The 17,201-nt window shown below is 36.3% G+C and overlaps 3 protein-coding genes across 8 annotated transcripts in view; 2 read left to right on the top strand and 1 right to left on the bottom strand.

The window, feature by feature from the left end:
- Positions 1-17,201, top strand: part of LOC128558941 (titin homolog) — a 164,643-nt gene that overhangs the window by 116,482 nt on the left and 30,960 nt on the right. The window lies entirely within an intron of this gene.
- LOC128558942 (probable gluconokinase) lies at positions 52-7,599 on the bottom strand. The gene is made up of 5 exons (XM_053549336.1): positions 7,389-7,599; positions 7,229-7,259; positions 3,015-3,101; positions 2,458-2,501; positions 52-666 (listed from the first exon to the last, which is right to left on the bottom strand). Exons 1-5 carry the CDS (start codon positions 7,424-7,426, stop codon positions 261-263), a joined length of 606 nt encoding a protein of 201 aa, XP_053405311.1. The 5' UTR covers positions 7,427-7,599; the 3' UTR covers positions 52-260.
- LOC128558937 (FERM domain-containing protein 5-like) overlaps positions 7,663-17,201 on the top strand; it is a 121,475-nt gene continuing 111,936 nt past the window's right edge. For all 6 annotated transcript variants that reach the window (XM_053549325.1, XM_053549327.1, XM_053549324.1 and 3 more), the window contains exon 1: positions 7,663-7,905. In XM_053549325.1, coding sequence (XP_053405300.1) covers positions 7,801-7,905 — 105 coding nt within the window. In that variant the 5' untranslated portion in view covers positions 7,663-7,800. The remainder of the gene's footprint in view (positions 7,906-17,201) is intronic.

Here is a 17,201-nt window from a genome sequence, read left to right as displayed (position 1 = left end):
TACGAAACACCAAGGAAGAACAATATTGTTTATAATAACAGTTAACACATGCATAATTGACCAATATATTTATATTCATTGTAAATCCTTGCCAAAAAAAGACATTAAATCAAAACAAAATGTCTTGAGTTTAAGCTTTGCACTGCTCAAGTTGGACACACACATGACTAGAATAAATACTACTTGAGCCTCAGCATTTAAACTGTAACCGATTATACCAAAAATACCATGTCAAAATCTGATCTAAATGGTAAAAATGGTCAAACACCTATTTTACCAATGATTTCTTTTGTTATATTCTCTTCAGTGTTATCAATGTCTATATTAAACCCTTTCTCCTGTTTGTCCAAGTTCTCTAGTGTGTCCAACTGCGACTGTAACAATTTTGCTGGCATAAAATGGCCAAGTCTATTGACCAATCGAGTTTCAAGAACATCTCTAGAACCAGTCAAATGAATAAACACAATATCTACTTCCTGTGTATTATACAATTCTGAGTCCTTCTGATGCTCATTATGCTCTTTGGCAGTTTCCATATCTGGTTTTTCAGTTACATGTTCAATTTCAGAATGTAGCAAGGGACTGTAGCCATTTCTCAGAACATTTCTGTAAACTTTCTTCAAAGCTGAGCATGTGACCACACCAGACTGATTATTCTGAGATAACCTGAAAATATAATCAGAATATTCAGATATAATTCAGAAAGTGTAGAACCATTCTGCTGACAGATTTGTTTGAATAGATTCTCTCCCACATAATTTGTATAAGCAAAGAAAAGAGTTGAACTTTTGGCCTTTGTGATAAAAAATCTCAATTTTGAGACCAGTCTGAGAATGTAACCTTGCCATTGGTCAATTTCAAATTTTATGTTAAGAAATAACCAATCAGATGCTGGAGTAATAGACTGGTCTGCAAACTCAGTTTTGTAACTTCCAGGAAGCATTGAACAAACTATCACAAAAGTCATAGAAAAAAGGGCATTTTAGATTGAAAACAAGGTGGGTTTAATTTAGTTGAACTGTAATGACACTCAACAGCTTCTGTGTGATTGTGTATTCTCATTAGACAATATGGCAAAGTTTGGACTTAGATGTTGCTTGATGTACAAATTACTTCTCATTCGGTGAACACATTAATTTGCGAACTGTGATTACAGGTCCAGTATCTTTAACCTTTACCATGCTAAATTTCTAAAATGGACTGGCCCATCATTCGATTTGGTAAGTACCAGTAATTATTCGAAGGGGTGTTTACTGAAAATTTACTAACTGAATAGCGAACAGTGCAGACCATGATCAGCCTGCACTGGTTGCAAAAAGGCAGTATCACTTGCCGACAGCAGGCTAAACTTTAAAAGGTTAAAGAAAATAGATTTGAAAAAGAAATGAGGACACCAGAAACATTCAACAACAATGTAGATACATGTACAAACAAGAGCTGTCACTATTGGTGACAAATGCCCCCAAAGCAGGCCCAAGAATGCCACAGTTGTATGCGCAAAAAATCACATATCATTTTGTGACCTTGACCTTGACCTAAGGGGCCTCAGTAATAAGCGTGACGCATCTCAATATGGTCAACATTTGTGTCAAATTATTTCCAAATCCCTTGATAAATGGCAGAGTTATGGACCAGACAAGAAACACCTTTGACTTCTAAGTGTGATCTTGACCTTGGAGCTAGGGGTCTGGGTCTTGCGCATGACACCTCATCTGATTATAGGGAACAATTATGCCAAGTAATTTCAAAATCCCTTCATCAATGGCAGAGTTATGGACCGGACAAGAAACAGACCATGTTAACCTTTGACCTCTAAGTGTGACCTTGACCTTGGAGCTAGGGGTCTGGATCTTGCTCATGACACGTCATCTCATTATGAGGAACATTTATGCCAAGTAATTTCAAAATCCCTTAATGAATGGCAGAGTTATGGACCGGACACGAAACATACCCTGTTAACCTTTGACTTATAAATGTGACCTTGACCTTGGAGCTAGGTGTCTGGGTCTTGCGCATGACATGTCATCTCATTATGGATAACATTTATTTAAAGTTGTTTCAAAATCCCTTCATGGATGGCAGAGTTATGGACCGGACAAGAAACAGACCATGTTAACCTTTGACCTCTAAGTGTGACCTTGACCTTGGAGCCAGTGGTCTAGGCTTTGTGCATGACATGTCTTCTCATTATGGGGAACATTTATGCCAAGTTATTTCAAAATCCTTTTATGGATGGAAGAGTTACAGCTCGGACAAGAATTAACCAGACGCACGCACGGACAGACAGACAGTGTGATTTTAATATGCCCACCTTCAGTGGCATAAAAATGTACGGTGTCACATGAGGTAATAGCTTTGTGCACTGTCAAAGCAATAGGGGCCAGTATAAAATGCTAGCTGGGAAAATTGCCTAAATACTATACCATGGTATACATATGAAATTTATTTATGTTTTACCTTCTTACAAAGTTGTGGATTGACTGTAACCAAGGCAACCTATCCTGAATAAAGAAAATTAGCAGTTTCAACATCCATGCTTCTTTTTGCATGACTTTGCAACAAGTATTAACACTTCCTTATTGTGTAAATATAAAGATCTTCATAACCATTGCACACCTTAAACAAAATTGTGCAAATCCCATTACCTTATGTATGAAATCTTGATCAGATGAAAGAAGGAATACCACGGACGTTAATAAATACAAGTTATTCATATCCATGGAAATGTGTTGATAACAATCATTATGAGCTTTTAAACACATTATTTTATTAACACAAACTTATCTGAAAAAGAAAAAGAGCCTTAAGAAATCAGACTGCATGATTAATTGCATGCATATCTTAACATGCAAAATAAAACAAGAGCAGTCTAATGACAGTGCACCCAACTATTTAAAGCCCATAAAAAATAACACCTACAAAGAACATCAAAAGTCGTTGGATTGTCATTTGAAGAAAAAAATCAAATTCCTCTTTAATGGGAAAAAAAATGAATTTCTTGAACAGTATTATACCTGATCTGTCAATGGCTGGCCAGCAGACATTTTAATCTTGTTCTCTTCAGAATGGAATTCATCAGCATCAGCAAACTGCCATCCGAGCTGTAAAATATAACAACAGCTGTACGTAACTTGATAAAACAACTTAAATTAACTTTAACCAAAAAATTCTAAGTTAAAAAGGGACTTAACTCTGTCAAAATTCAAATCAGAGTTATGGAGATTGTTTCTCCTGGTGTAGACTTTGATAGTAAATAACTATTTTAAGTTTTGATAGTAACAGAGATATTTGACTTTATCAAAAACTTTATGAACCAAAAAATTCTAAGTTAAAAAGGGGCATAACTCTGTCAAAAGTCAAATCAGACTTCTGGGGATTGTTTCTCCTGATGTAGACTTACTTTGATATAGTAAATAACCATTTTAAGTTTCAAGTCAATAGCTTTGCTAGTAACAGAGACATTTGACTGACGCTGGGGCGAGTGCAATAGCTCTACTTTTTCTTCAAAAGTCGAGCTAAAAAATGTAATTGTGAGATACTTCAGAACAGTCAGGTCTTCCTCTTTTCAACTGATTCCCTTACAATTGAAAAAAAAAGTTATCAGAAAATAGCTCATAAGCTTACATAATTTGTTTTATTGTATCATGCATTAAATAGAATTTGTTGTATCTTGTCAGATTTGGCCAGAAATTAGCAAAATTGTAATTGTACCTCCCCCCCCCAACAACAAAGTTGTAAGAGGGGTATACTGATTTCAGGTTGTCTGTCTGTCTGTCTGTCCGTAGACACAATCTTGTGCGCACCATCTCTCCTCATCCTCTTGACACAGTTTAATAAAACTTCACACAAGTGATCAGCAACAACAGTAGTTGTGCATGGGGCATGTTAGGTTCTTTCAGAAAAAAAAATTGCAGAGTTACGGGACTTTGTTTTTTGTTACTATACTATATACATAATCTTGTGCGCACCATCTCTCCTCATCCCCTTGACACAATTTAATGAAACTTCACACAAGTGATCAGTAACAACAGTAGTTGTGCATGGGCATGTTAGGTTCTTTCAGAAAAAAAATTTGCAGAGTTACGAGACTTTGTTTTTTGTTACTATACTATATACATAGACACAATCTCGTGCGCACCATCTCTCCTCATCCCCTTGACACAATTTAATGAAACTTCACACAAGTGATCAGTAACAACAGTAGTTGTGCATGGGGCATGTTAGGTTCTTTCAACAACAAAAATTGCAGAGTTATGGGACTTTGTTTCTTGTTAACATACTGTGTACATACAGTCTGCATATGCAATCTTGTGCGCGCATAAACCACGAACCCTTGCACACAATTTGATGAAACTTCACACAAGTGATCAGTACCAACCCTAGTTGTGCAAAGTGCATGTTACGTTCTTTTAGATAAATATTCTGCATAGTTATGGGACTTTGTTTTTTGTTACTATACTGTATACATACAGTCTATATACATACAGTCAACATAATTATGCAATCTTGTGTGCGTCAAATTGCAATGTACTGTGTCAGTGCATGCGGAGGGGTACATTCATCACCTTTAGTGATAGCTCTAGTTTTGTTAGATGTCGGGGATCCTTCTTATTTTTACGGCATTCTTCTTTTTCTTCAACACCCTCTCTGAGCAATCACATACAAAGGGGTGGATTGGGTTTAAATCTGGGTAGATTCAGTTTAAGTATTTTAGTTTCATTTAAACAGAATCCATCCATGCGCTGGACCCCTTTCATCATGTCCCTGCTGCTGGGGAACAGTATCATTTAAAAGGATTTAAAATAAGCCCTTTTTACAGCTCTCAATTTTTATACGCCCGTTTGAAAAATGGGACGTATTATGGGAACGCCCCTGGCATCCGGGCGGCGTCCACAGACTTTGTCCGGAGGATTATCTTCTTCATGCATGGAGGGATTTTGATGAATCTTGGCACAGTTGTTCACCATCATGAGACGGAGTGTCATGCGCAAGAACCAGGTCCCTAGGTCTAAGGTCAATGTCACACTTTGAGGTCAAATGTCAAATTCAAGAATGACTTTGTCCAGAGCAAATCTTCTTCATGCATGGAGGGATTTTGATGAAACTTGGCACAGTTGTTCACCATCATGAGATGGAGTGTCATGCGCACAAACCAGGTCCCTAGGTCTAAGGTCAAGGTCGCACTTAGAGGTCAAAGGATACATGAATGAAAACTTTGTCCGGAGCATTTCTTCTTCATGCATGGAGGGATTTTGATATAACTTGGCACAAATGTTCACCACCACGAGATGGAGTGTCTTGCACAAGAACCAGGTCCCTAGGTCTAAGGTCAAGGTCACACTTAGAGGCCAAAGGTCAGATACAAGAATGACTTTGTCCGAAGCATTTCTTCTTCATGCATGGAGGGATTTTGATGTAATTTGGCATAATTGTACACCATCATGAGACGAAGTGTCATGCGCAGGTCCCTTCTTTAGAATTACTTCCCTTTGTTGTTACTATAAATAGCTTGTATTGTAACTTTTTCATTACTAGTCGTAGGAAAAAATCGAGACCACTTTTCTGTAGTACAACATGCATGTTACATCCAATTCTGAGGTGTATTTTGACCTGTCTCTACCTGGTAAGGATTTTTGTGTGGACTTACAATTTTTTTGGGGGGATTTTTTTTTTTTTTTTTTAAGATTAACTTCCCTTATTTGTTACTATAAATAACTTATATTGTAACTTTTTTATAATTGACTGTAGGGAAAAACCGAGACCACTTTTCTGTGGTACAACATAGATGCTACTTTCAAATTTTGGGTGTTTTTTTAAATTATCTCTACCTGGTAAGGAGTTTTTATGTGGATTTAGAAAAACAAAAGAATTACAATAATTACTACCATAAAATTAAAATTCCATTTGCAAATACAGGTGCTACTGTAAAGAAATTTGCTGTGACGGGCGTATATTGTGACATTCTGGCACTCTTGTTCTTGCCTAAAGCTGCTATATACTAAGACCATCAAATGTCAAAAACCAGCACTAAAAGCATTTTTATTAGCTCCACTATTCAAAGATAGTCCGAGCTATTGTACCCACCCTGGAGTCAGCATCATCCTCACACCTTCGTTAAAGTTTTGCATGCAAGTATGCATAGCTGTCATTTAAAGGCGTATGCAATTTTGATGCACTTTCCCTATAATATTTGTAATTACTTAAATTTCCCAAAAAAATGCTGTTTTCAAGGGCAGGTAACTTTTTCAATACTTGTGACCGATGACTTTTATTGCATATCTTTGTTCCTTATACGATTTTCTTCAATATCCAAAGTTTGAAGAAATTCAATCATTGGGAAAAATTTCGCCAATCTCAAATACAGAGACTAGCGTATGCCTTTGATGTATTTGACTCAAACTTAAAATAGTTCTTCCACATCATGGTCCTCAACATAAGACACAAGGTCCATAACTCTGGCACAAATGTTTCATGAATTATGCCTCTTTTTCCTTAGAATGTTAGTTTGATTTTGATGCCTTTTCACCATATATCTGTTGATACTTGGGGCTGTAATACATTTACGTTTTGCCATGGAATGTGCATATATAAAAAGGTGTTTTAACAGCATGTGAGCGCGAGAATCTCCCTGTTAACACGTTTTGTCTCCTGTTAAAACACCCCTGAAAAATGACAAGAATGGCAGTTTTATGCTAGAATATATAAATGAGACTTGAGATACCATGACTACTCATCTATAAGAATGGACCTGAGAATGTTGCAGTGTCAGTCAGTGTTTAAGTTCCATCCGCCCTTTCATACAATTAAGCATTGAAATGCCACATAGAGTATAGACCGTTGTTGCAGTGTCCAACATCATTGCCTTATATATACTCCTAGTTTACACCCTGAAGGCGACAATGTAATTCATTCTGTAGAAATTGTTCAATGGGGTGTAATCTGGTAGACTGCATAACTTTTGTCCTATACATATTATCATCATCCACAATGAAATTATTAAACATTCAAGTGATAGCTCCACATGCTTCACTTTTGCTGCAGTTTGTTACACTCATGCTGTGAACAAATCAAATGGTGAACTTTTAGATCAAGTTTTAGCCCCTTGGGGATCGACATACATGGGTTTTGCTTGGTTTATCCATAACACAAATCTACAAGGAAAAAAGCGTAAAAAATTGTTCCGCGATAAAATATGACAAAAAAGGCAACTTTTTGGAAAAGGACTCACTTTTTTGGCCAGCCTTGACCCAATGGTAGTCCTGAAAATAAAAATTAAAAAAAACATTAACCTAGGTCAAAAATAAGATTGTTTGGGACAGATATAAGTAGTTGAATAGCAAATCAAGAAGACATGTAAAATTAAACAAAGAATTTAAAAATGCTCGTACTTTCCGCAGCCACTAACTCCCATAACAATAATGATCATCCTTTTGCCGTTTTGGTTCTACTTTCACTTTCATTTACGACCTTCAAAACGAAAGTGTCACCTAATCCTCGCGTGCCGTCCTACTTTTCAAAACGAGGCAACACGGAAGTTCAATAATTTAATAATTTACATAATTAATTCAATCAAAGTTAAAGTGTAGCAATTTTATGTACGGTAATTGAACATAATAACTGAAATAAGAGACTGTTTGCTTGTTCATTCAGGGTCAAATTTCCCTAATTTAAGTGCGGGACACCTGCTGATTGACCTTGAACTTTTCAGGAAGTCATGTGATCAAAACTTCCCTTGAGCGGCTAGTCAGAAAACGTTTGATCTAAGCGTCATATTAGCGGTGCTAGTTTTCGAGGATAATTATGACTCTGTTTCGGAAAAGTCGGAGTAAAGGTGATTTGCAGCAGGAATTTCATACAACCGTAAGGTTTTTGGATGATTCCGAGCCAATCCAGTTGCCTTTCACGGTAAGTTTAGGTAGAAATTCCAACACCGGTTATTTTTGTTTTCACCTGTCAAAATGTTGTGTATTCAATGCTCAGTCATGCGCGACATTGTATATTTTTTCTCAATTTTATATATGAATTTTGAACTATATGCAAATTTTGATTGATAGAGTGTGGGAAAAGTTGGCAGCTATGCAGCTTTCACACCTTGTGATCATAGTAGATTCATACAGTTAAATTGGCAAGCACGGACATAATTTATTGAGACAACTTATTTTACTTGTATCTTTAACTGGAACTACTGTACTATTAGACTAATATATACTTATATACTATAAGACCTTTCTGCTTTTAATTAATACCGAGGAATTCTTCATATTGCATTTGATTTATGCACCTACTTTTGTACATATAACATGGCCCAAGTATTTGGGCAGCACGTTGAAGAATGTGACGGTGTCCATGAGATTTTAGACAAGGAAGCATCTAGCTGTCTGGTAACCGGACACCTAATATGTGTTCTAGCCATCCGGTCACTGGACAGCTAGCCTGTACTCTAATGGTTTTCAAGGTATAAGCAATTTAATCATGAATTAGGTATTTTTCAATGAAAGAATTGTGTTGCTAGGACGTTTACATAAAAAATGAAGTTGCTAAACTACGAGGGCTCTTCAAAAATAACATAGACTTTTTCTCTAGCTTTTATATACTTAAATGAAGCAGAACAACTTTCAACAAGAAATATACTATCATGATTTGCAATCATTCTACTAACTGCACTGAAAATTTGACGTGATTATATGACCATGCAATCAGGAGTTACACCTCTTCGAAAACAGTCACTTAATTAAACGGAGCCGGCGCACGGCGATCATATTTCAATGACGTTAACGACGTCGTGCCTTCATTGTGATGATTTCATTCATTGAGATTGCATTAATTCATATTTGTTAGTTTCTTTTATAAATGTCCATGAGTAATACTTAAGTCATACTAAGTTGTTTGGTTAGAATACTAATAATGTATGTACGCTTATGCCACGCATCTCGGACAAGGAACTCAACGCAAGTACTTGGTCTTTAACTATGGCATCATACATTGACTTAACATCCATTCGCAGATCTTCCGTTTTCTCCCTCCATATTCACTGTCTTTAAGCAATTCTGGACCATTTGAGAATCGTTTGTACCACTTGACGATAAAGACACAGATGAATGAACATTGTTTTGGCGTCTGCTTCATTAGTTTATGAATTTAAGTTGCTGTTCGCCAAAATTTCTCCATAACTAAGCAACTGTCTTATCTATGCGAGTGGATGACGACATTACATTAAACTAAATTACATACATTATAAACAGTAATACTCACTTAGTTTAAACGTTGTTTTCTTCCGCCTCCAACGTCGGAATGACGCCATACTCTAGGTGCTTGCCGCCCTGTCATGTTGCTGCACTTTGACATATTTTTGAGCAAACAAGTTTACTATTAGTGTGAACATTAGCGATTGCAATAAAATTGCTACAGATCAAAAAGCGACTGCACCGGTTATGCATAGCTATGGTTATAAAACTGTTCAACATGCTTCGCCCATCAGCAAAAATGTTACAATAAATATATGACCAAATTACAGAAAGATTGCGAATTACAACGATATATTTCACATTGCTATTTACACAATATGCGACATTTGACAGCAAAAGTCTACATTATTTTTGAACAGCCCTCGTACATCTGATCAATATGTAAAAACTAAAAATGCTGCTGATTATAGATGAAGTAACTGTCACCATTCTGTCGTTGTTGTGCTGTAGATATGCCAAGGTCATATACTGACAAAGATAAGATTCTAAGATGATGACAAAGATGAAATGTTTCGTTTTGAGAACATTTAAAATGTCTTTAACCATTTTCAACATTCCTTTCAACAAAATATAGTATTGAAATTCATTCAAAAAGCATGTGCTATATCTATGAATATTTATTAAAGTTGTATAAATGAAGTGTCAATTATGTTAAAACATTAATTAATTCACTTTGCTGAATTTGGGAACTTATTTTTTTGTTTCAATTTCAAACTTTTATCTGTTTCACCATTATAGAATTTGTCACACTTCAGTTTTTACTCTTTGAAATAGTTATTAAACTATCAATATTAGTTAAGTTTTTTTTACTGCCTAGCTTTTAGTTACAGGTAAATATTGCTGTTTTATGCAAACAAAAATGATAATTTAATTAATTCAGTACACTATTCATAAACGAATTGATTACCAGACGCCTAGAAAAAAAACAACAGAATATAATATATGCTAGGCATCTGGTTACCAGACGGCTAGAACGCAGGCTAGACGTCCAGTTACAGGATGGCAAGACACGTCCTTTTGACAAACACAGTTACAGCCATACATGATGTTTTTCTTGAAATTTATCAGTAATCCATCCCAAAGATCATATGACATAGTGTTAATTGTGTGGGTCATAAGACTGTGTTTTAAGTACTACATGATGATTCAGAAGGGTCTAATACATGATGAGTGACCATTTTCACTCACTTCTGTACTGAGATATATGAAAGTGCATAATTGAAAAAAGTTGTAAGGTGATTAATCGTTCATGTCACAAATTAGTTACCAATATGGATGCCTTCCTCCACAAAGTTTTTAACCTTTAGTCTGCTATATTTCTAAAATGGACTGGTCTATCATTCAGTTTGGGCAATACCATTTATTATTCGAAAGGGTGTTTACTGAAAATTTAATGATAGAATAGCGAACAGTGCTGACCATGATCAGTCTGCACGGATGTGCAAGCTGATCTTGGTCTGCACTGGTCGCAAAGGCAGAATCACTTGTCGCCAGCAGGCTAAAGGTATAAAGAGTAGTGGGTGGAACGAAAGATGTCCTAGATCCGTAAGCTTTTTCTTGTTCTTTCAAACTTGTGCAATGTCTTAAACAAATATGACCCATGTGGACAGGGCTTGTAGTCTTTTACATGTGATATAAGGATTTGTTATGTCTCCCACCATGCAGTGGTGTGCGAGTCCTCCACACAGTGGTGTGGGAGACATATTGATTTACTCCTGTCTGTGTGTCCGTGTGTGTGTCTGTCACAAATCTTGTCCACATTTTAAGTCAAACATTTCTCATCCAATCATCACCAAACTTGAATAAAATGTTATGTTTGACCATAAGTCCTCGGCCAAGTTCGATAACTAGCCAAATCGGCACAGGCACTTAGGAATTCATGGCCCTTGAATTTACAGAAAATTGCTCAGGTCGTTGGCATAAATGACTATTATACTATAATCATGTAGAATAGATTATGGGGTCATTTATGCCCCAAGCCTATCATGTCAGACGATTCTTAAGGCAGTTGACTTATACACTACTATTCAGATGATTAGGCAGTTGTGGGAGACATGCAGTTTTCTCAAAAGCAGCTCTAGTTACCCCTGAATTGAAGGCCCTGGGCTTTAAACTTTTTTTTCCATGTCTTCTGTGTCAGATAGATCTGTATTGATTACATGTAATGAACAATATGCCATGAACAGACAGATGGGGAAAATGAATGATGGAGAAAAAGCATGTAATTAATAGACATGAAAAGTATATCTTTTATCTTTATCTTATGTTGACAGCTTCGTCATAAAGTTAGGATGCTGTGTGCTTAAGTAAAAGTATTCCATTGCAAATCTTTATTACTTTCAGAGTCAGTAAGATTTACATTTGTGTCAAAAACTAGTATTTATGGTTTCATTACTAAAATATTTTTACTTTATATGTCACACAAGATTTAACTTTTTGTTTTTATGGCAAATTACAACTGCCAGTGATAACATTATCAAGTCATTTGAGACAAATTTTAAGTTACTAACTAGTTTACAATTTTTTCAATATTAAAACAAATATTCAAAGCCTGTCGGAAAATTCTGTTTTGTTAAAATTATCTCTTTTATCTTTTTAATGATAATCATGAGCTGAAAACTTATATTTAAATAGTTGTTTTTATTGTGATACTGTAATGCTTCAGTTCTCTACAGATATTGTTCAGTATTTTGTTAACATTTTTGTATTCAACACAATAAAATTTGATAGGTGTCAGCCATGCAATTTATATAATCGGTCTTGGTTTTTAGATTTTCATTTTTGTGACATACTTTTGCAATTTAGTTTAAACACAATGTAGGTCTAGTTTGTTTTTTCTCATTTATTCAATATACGTACCTTCAGGTGTAAGATGTATTTTATAAAATTTGAAATTTGAGTACATTGTAATAACAGAAAGATGAAATGAGGTTAAATCTTATTATCTTTTCTTTGATCATTATGATTTCTTTGACTGATCCATGCATATCAAGGCCGATAAAAAAATGTAGGGTAAGCCGGTGATATGCATCCGCAGAATTTTGGTACTTTTTTTTTTAGTTCTTTAGTTCTCTGAAAAACAGCTAGGTTACTAAGGTCCTTCATTGTACTCTAATGGAAGTCTGCAAGGGATGCCACTACATTTTCAATGATTAAGTGTATTTTACATATGAAGACACCAGTCCTCACTCACAGTTTTGTGTGGCTGTGACCCCAGTGGGACTCATACCCATGACCCCGAGGTTGAGTGGCCAACACTCTAACCAACAATTGCACTGCTTGCTAATAGTACACTAATAGAGTACACAAAACATAATTATGTAAATTACACTTAATCATTGAAAATGCAGTGGCATCCCTCGTTAGAACAGTGTTTGCTATTTTTTACGATGTTTCCTTTTTATACGCCCAAAGGGACGTGCAATGTTACGACGCCGGTGTCCGTCAGTCCGTCCTTCAAGGTCAAGGTCACACTTGGGTCAAAGGTCATATCTTCGGGCTTAAATTGCTACGCATTGCAATGCTCTTGTTTTCTATTGTAAATATACCACATAATTTACCTGTGTAAATAATGAGGAATTTAAAGATGATAAAAAATGGTTTGCCCTAAGCTATCAGCTTTATTGACAGTATTTTAACTGGAGTTAATCTAAAAATGTATGTAGGCAGACTCCTACAAGGTGAAATGCTTGACTTGCTTAACCTTAAAATGTTTGTGTTTACTTTAAACATGTCAACTTGGTGTATCTTGACATACTTTTCCGATTAAAAATTTGTTTGTTTGTTTTGTTGGGTTTAAGGCTGGTTTTCAACACTTTTCAGTTATATATAATTGTCAGTTAATTTAATCAGTGATTCTGGGTATGTATGGCCTTACTAGTAATAAAGATGTTCTCTGCAAGTTTCGGTAATGGCTGTCAATTTGATTCAGACCTTCAACTTCCTGTTTCTAAGGCGGGTGCCTTATCTGTTAGATCATGTTACATCTTACGATGCTTTAAATGGCAACTAGCAATTGATATTTTATTAATTAATAATATAGAAGTCTCAGTACTTAATTATGTCCTAAGGGGCTTAAAACAGATCAAAGTTAGCTTCTTTGAAGTTAAAGTAATGTATGTATTTTTCATGTTACTAGCAATTAAAGTAAATGATATTGGCTCCTTTATGCTTGAAAATGTGTGGGAGAAGGCATTGCATTGACTGATTGGTTGATTGAGCTATAAATGTCACATGACTTGCAGCAGATCAATTGAAATGATGCTGACTTTGTATCTGGCAATCAGACCAGAGACAAAATTTCTAAATCTACTTAGAGATCATTGTTCCTTATCATTATAATATGTAGGTGGCAGTCACATTATAAACAAAGGCAGTATGAGCCTTTAACTGTTTCTAATATTGACTGCTGTCCCTACATCTTACCAAAGGACTTAAGCTTTAAGCCCAACATTCACTTACAAGAGATTGTTGTAGCTTCTTGTTCCCTGAGGCACACCTAGGCAACTGCCTTGTTTGTTTTTTCTACAAATAAAAGTTAAAAAGTAGAAGACCCACTTTAAACGTTCCTTCTTGGTGTTTTTGAGGACTGACTTGGGTCTGTCTTTGTATCCCAGAGTGTAAGGGTTATAAAGGAAAAAAAAACTCAAAAACCATAGTTTGGTTAATCTGGTGAAAAAATGGATTCTTACACTGTAACCTACTTACCTAGTGAGTTTCATAACTTTAGACTTACTGTTACCAATGGCACCCTCTTTTTTCAGGTTTTATTGATGTTCTCTTCAACAAACCCTGTTTGAATTTTCTCATTGATGTTTTTTTTTATCATGCTGCAGGCAATGGAGTAGAAGATACAGGAGTTTTTCTGTTTGTTTATTTAGTTTTATTGCAAATTAAACAGATCAGAATGGTACTTCATTAGCTTGATTGCAGCTGCTAAACAGCTACAGTCAAACCTGTATTTAGTAGCCAGTCTAGCAGGTGTCAGAATGTGACTGCAGAAGGTAGATGGCTGCAACAGACAAGTCGATACTAAAAGAAAAAGTAAGCTGCACCATGAGAAAACCAACATAGTGGCTTTGCGACCAGCATGGATCCAGACCAGCCTGCACATCCACGCAGTCTGGTCAGGATCCATGCTGTTCGCTTTCAAAGTCTATTGCAATTAGAGAAACTGTTAGTGAACAGCATGGATCCTGACCAGACTGCGCGGATGCGGATCCATGCTGGTCGCAAAGTCACTATGTTGGTTTTCTCATGGCGTGGCTCAAGTCAGTTTAAGAAGTAAGCGGACTGGCTGTTTAAAGCAGACTATGACGTTTTGATAAGGTGGTAATTAAGACAGGTTCAGCCGTAGACTTTGGAAAAGTAGCTCACATGTCACAAAGTGACAAGGTGAGTTTTTGTGATTGCGCAGCGTCTGTCGTCCGTGCGTAAACTTTTGCTTGTGACCACTCTAGAGGTCCCATTTTTCATGGGATCTTTATGAAAGTTGGTCTGAATGTTCATCTTGATGATATCTAGGTCATGTGCAGTGTTCATTTCAGGCCGCGCCATGGGGCCATAGGCGCGTAATTTACTGTATTGGCGCATAAAAGTTTGCCCTATAGCGCCCGTTGGGCGCACACTTTTTCAGAAAACAGTCCATTTACAATGAGCCGACTTCCAGAAGTTGTGAATCGAATACGACTCTTCCGATGACGTAACGCGCATTTTCATTGGTCGATGTTAAAATAGTAGCCAGTCTCCGGTCGCCTAACAACATACAGCTTTCAATGTTGCTATGCAATGGCGGACAAAAAAAAAACAGTCGCGATTCCAGGGGTCCTGAAATAAGCTGTCCGAGTTGTCCGATTCGTGGATTCCTCGGTCCGGACAAGCAGTTTTTAGAAGCTGGCTTGTCCGGGGATAAGTAAAATTTCCGTGGTAAACATTTTATGAAAACGAAACTAATCGGCGTCATCTGTGATTTCCGCATGCCTAAAGGCACTATCTAATCTGTTTGTGATCATTTATGACCCTTAAATTATCAAAACAAAAATGTATGCAGCCATTTATAGACACGTGGACTGGTTTACTGCATTTAATGATCATTATTGGAAAATTATACCGTGAAGTTGAAAATGAGTGCCAGTCTTGGGATTCCCGTTATCTACTTTCATTTTTGATTTTCAGAAAATCGATTAGCTAGGTTGGCGCTATGTAAAAAAGTTTAGTAGCCAAAATTTGTGGCTTAATTTTTCGAGTCGATTGTTTTGACATTCAACAACTCGGACAGCTTATTTCAGGACCCCTGAAAGACCAGTGCAGTATTCAGTGAATGTTATGGGACCAGGGTAGAAATTCTAGGCATACTGAGATTATTTTTGTCAATGGGCATGTGTTCAAGTGTTTGTAATTATTCTCTACTCACTAAACTTGCTAGTCATAACATATTTTCAAGTGGATGTTCTAGTCACTTAGCTTGCTAGTCGTAACATATTTTCAAACAGATGGTTCTAGTCATAACATAAAAACTTTATATAAGTCAAAATAGAAGTCAACAGAAGTGTATGTTTGTATTATTTGTTTATTTAGTAATGATAATGCTGATCCTTTCCTTTTTTAACTAAAAAGTACGGACAAGTTCTTCTTAGGTACGGACAAGTGGATTTGTGGGCCCAACTTGTCCATGGACAAGTAGACTCTGAAAATATTTCAGGACCCCTGGATTCGGAGTAAAAAGAAATCCAATTTTACGTTTTTCTATAACCGTTAAAAAAAAGCAGACGATGGAAAACAAATTTCCAAAGAAAGATGACATGTTCGAGACCGCTAAACCACTCAATAGCCTAACCGCTTAGCCAAAATCAGGCGACAAACATTAATTTCGTAGTAAATCCGCATTCATGGCTGTCGGACTTTCCGTGGTTAAGTTTCGGTAACGGTCAAAATATTATGACTTGTTTCATTTTTGTCGTGTTGAGCGACCTGTGAAGTGTCCACTTTTCTCTTTGTAATTATGTTTTACGAACCGCGAAAATAATACCTTGAACTCCATGTAAGAAAAGTGTTAAGAATACAGCCTTTCCTTTCATGTAAATCAGTTTTTCTTTCATGGCCCCTATTTTTTTCAAATGTCCCCAATTTTTTGCCATCATGGGGCCCTTTGACCCCACTTAAAAAAATCCTAGAATGAACACTGCATGTGCAATCCAAAACAAGGTCAGCGGGTCTAAAAATAGAAAAACCTTGTGACCTCTCTAGAGGCCATATTTTTCAATGGATCTTCATGAAAGTTAGTCAGAATGTTCATCTTTATGATATCTAGGTCAAGTTTTGAAACTGGGTCACATGCCTCCAAAAACTAGGTCAGTAGGTCAAATAAAAAAAATCTTGTGACCTCGCAAGAGGCCATGTTTTTCATGGGATCTGTATGAAAGTTGGTCTGAATGTTTATCTTGATGATGTCTAGGTCAAGTTCGAAACTGGCTCAACTGCGGTCAAAAACTAGGTCAGTAGGTCTAAAAATAGAAAAACCTTGTGACCTCTCTAGAGGCCATATTTTTCAATGGATCTTCATGAAAATTGGTCTGAATGTTCACCTTGATGATATCTAGGTCAAGTTCAAGACTGGGTCACGTGCGGTCAAAAACTGTCAGTAGGTTAAATAATAAGAAAACTTGTGATCTCTCTAGAGGCCATATTTTTCATGGGATCTGTATGAAAGTTGGTCTGAATGTTCATCTTGATGATGTCTAGGTCAAGTTCGAAACTGGGTCAACTGCGGTCAAAAACTAGGTCAGTAGGTCTAAAAATAGAAAAACCTTTTGACCTCTCTAGAGGCCATATTTTTCAATTAATCTTCATGAAAATTGGTCTGAATGTTCACCTTGATATCTAGGTGAAGTTTGAAACTAGGTCACGTGCTGTCAAAAACTAGGTCAGCAGGTATAAAAATAGAAAAACCTTGTGACC

This window comes from Mercenaria mercenaria, chromosome 8, assembly GCF_021730395.1.
Source record: "Mercenaria mercenaria strain notata chromosome 8, MADL_Memer_1, whole genome shotgun sequence".
Taxonomy (NCBI): domain Eukaryota; kingdom Metazoa; phylum Mollusca; class Bivalvia; order Venerida; family Veneridae; genus Mercenaria; species Mercenaria mercenaria.
Note: the sequence above shows the minus strand (reverse complement) of the source record. Positions and strands in the feature narration are given on the sequence as shown.

Coding starts and splice junctions, on each gene's coding strand:
- LOC128558942 (XM_053549336.1), bottom strand. CDS start 7,426: ATGATCATTATTGTTATGGGAGTTAGTGGCTGCGGAAA. Junction 7,260..7,388: donor GGAGTTAGTGGCTGCGGAAA/GTACGAGCATTT, acceptor TTTTATTTTCAG/GACTACCATTGGGTCAAGGC. Junction 2,502..3,014: donor GCCAGCCATTGACAGATCAG/GTATAATACTGT, acceptor TTCTTTATTCAG/GATAGGTTGCCTTGGTTACA.